Source organism: Trichinella spiralis (assembly GCF_000181795.1).
Source record: "Trichinella spiralis strain ISS 195 chromosome Unknown Scfld6089, whole genome shotgun sequence".
In the NCBI taxonomy this organism is placed as follows: domain Eukaryota; kingdom Metazoa; phylum Nematoda; class Enoplea; order Trichinellida; family Trichinellidae; genus Trichinella; species Trichinella spiralis.
This window is the reverse complement of record NW_003533028.1, coordinates 1-1,604: the sequence shown is the minus strand read 5'-3', so window position 1 is coordinate 1,604 and position 1,604 is coordinate 1. Positions and strand designations below refer to the sequence as shown.

The 1,604-nt window shown below is 37.9% G+C and overlaps 1 protein-coding gene across 1 annotated transcript; it reads right to left on the bottom strand.

Annotated features, from left to right (window-relative positions):
- Nucleotides 1–280: 280 nt before the first annotated feature.
- Tsp_15773 (conserved hypothetical protein) lies at nucleotides 281–853 on the bottom strand. The gene is made up of 2 exons (XM_003366383.1): nucleotides 492–853; nucleotides 281–350 (listed from the first exon to the last, which is right to left on the bottom strand). The coding sequence occupies exons 1-2, from the start codon at nucleotides 851–853 to the stop codon at nucleotides 281–283; spliced, it is 432 nt and encodes a 143-aa protein (XP_003366431.1).
- Between the last annotated feature and the right edge of the window lie 751 nt (nucleotides 854–1,604).

Sequence of the window (1,604 nt, the reverse complement as noted above, 5' to 3'; positions counted from 1 at the left end):
TGTGCAATCGGTCAGGAGCAGTTGCTTGAAAGAGAAAATGACAGATGATGTACTAAATATACAAAATGTGAGTCGGCGGACAGTAATATGCATTAGAGAAGAGGAAATTACACTTTTCAATGGAATTTCGTTTATTATTTTTTTTTATATTTAGGGGGGGGGGGGAGGGAGGGAGGGGGAGGGGGAGGGGAACGGCCGGTAGTGGGTTTGAAACAGCCATTCAGTTAGCAAGTTTAGTCAGAATTGTTCCGCATACTTCAAAAGTACCCAGTTTGAGGGTTCAAATCCAATACGGAATAGTCGGAAAATCGATCGCCCATCCTTGCTTATGGTGACGTTGCCTCCGATACCTTTGAAATTAAAAAATTATCAAAAAATTTGACAACAAAAACAACAACATCCGGTGAAAATGAATCCGAAATGACAGATGAAGAGAATTTTGCCTGCAAAAGTTCACCTGCAAAAGAACGATTCCACATCCGGCGTGTTACTTCAAGACCGTTTCTGGGACTGAAGCCCCCCCCCTGAGCATCTCGTTCAAAGCGATAGCGTAAAGCATGATTGCGTCGTAGAATGCGCTGGTAAATTTCGTAACCTGCGCTTTGTTGCCGTACGTTGAAATAATGCAAAGTTGAAAATATAATAATTTGCATACTTTGTACGGTTTGCCGGTAATCTGGGTGTAATTGAACTTTTTCTGAGCCAACGCTTTCACATCCTCTTCAAATCGACGGTACAACGACTGGGACGGTCGTCGTAGAGTGACAATTTTCAACGACGCGAACGTTTTCAAATCTTGCTCTCTTTCCGCCTGAGATACATTGCTCAATTGCCAGGAAAAATCATCTTGCATACTGTAACAGAGATTTATTAATTAAACAAACGCAGGGAGGGGAGGGGGAAATTGTCGCTCTTTCTTGAAAAAAAAACTTCTAAAATTTGATCTTTTTTACTCTGAGTGAATGTGAATACTGAAAAAGATATATTTTCCAGATTCGGTCATGCCCAGCCTGGCGGCGGCGTGCATCCTTTTTCAATCGTATCCACTGATGCGCACATCAGGATCACACTTTATGGAAATTTGCTTTTCGTTATACTTGAATTACCATTTTTACGCCATCTACTCTCACCTAACTGCTACAGCTCATTCAATTCTATTACTACCGGACTGAAATATATGCTAGATTAATGTGTACTGTATTACATCCCTTTAACTGTTTACATGATACTGTTTTAAAGTAAAAATCTACTTTGACATTACATTATTTGTAGTGCCCACTGCTTCATACTATCATTATATTATTATCCGTATAATCTTATAGAACACTACATATCTTGTATATGATGACATGTTATGACATCTTGAGAACCTTTTAAGAAATTTAGTAATTATTGCATTCGGCCATTATTAGATGACTGAAATTATATTTAATCATTTAAGTTCCTAATGATAATTAATGTATAAATATTAACAATTTAAACTATTTAGCATGATTATAGGGGAACTCTCGATGAAATAAATTCAAATGTTTGATGCCTAAACTGAAGAAAGTGTATCGCTCTAATGAATTATCTAAAGGTGGGACGGCTATCTGAAGGTCATC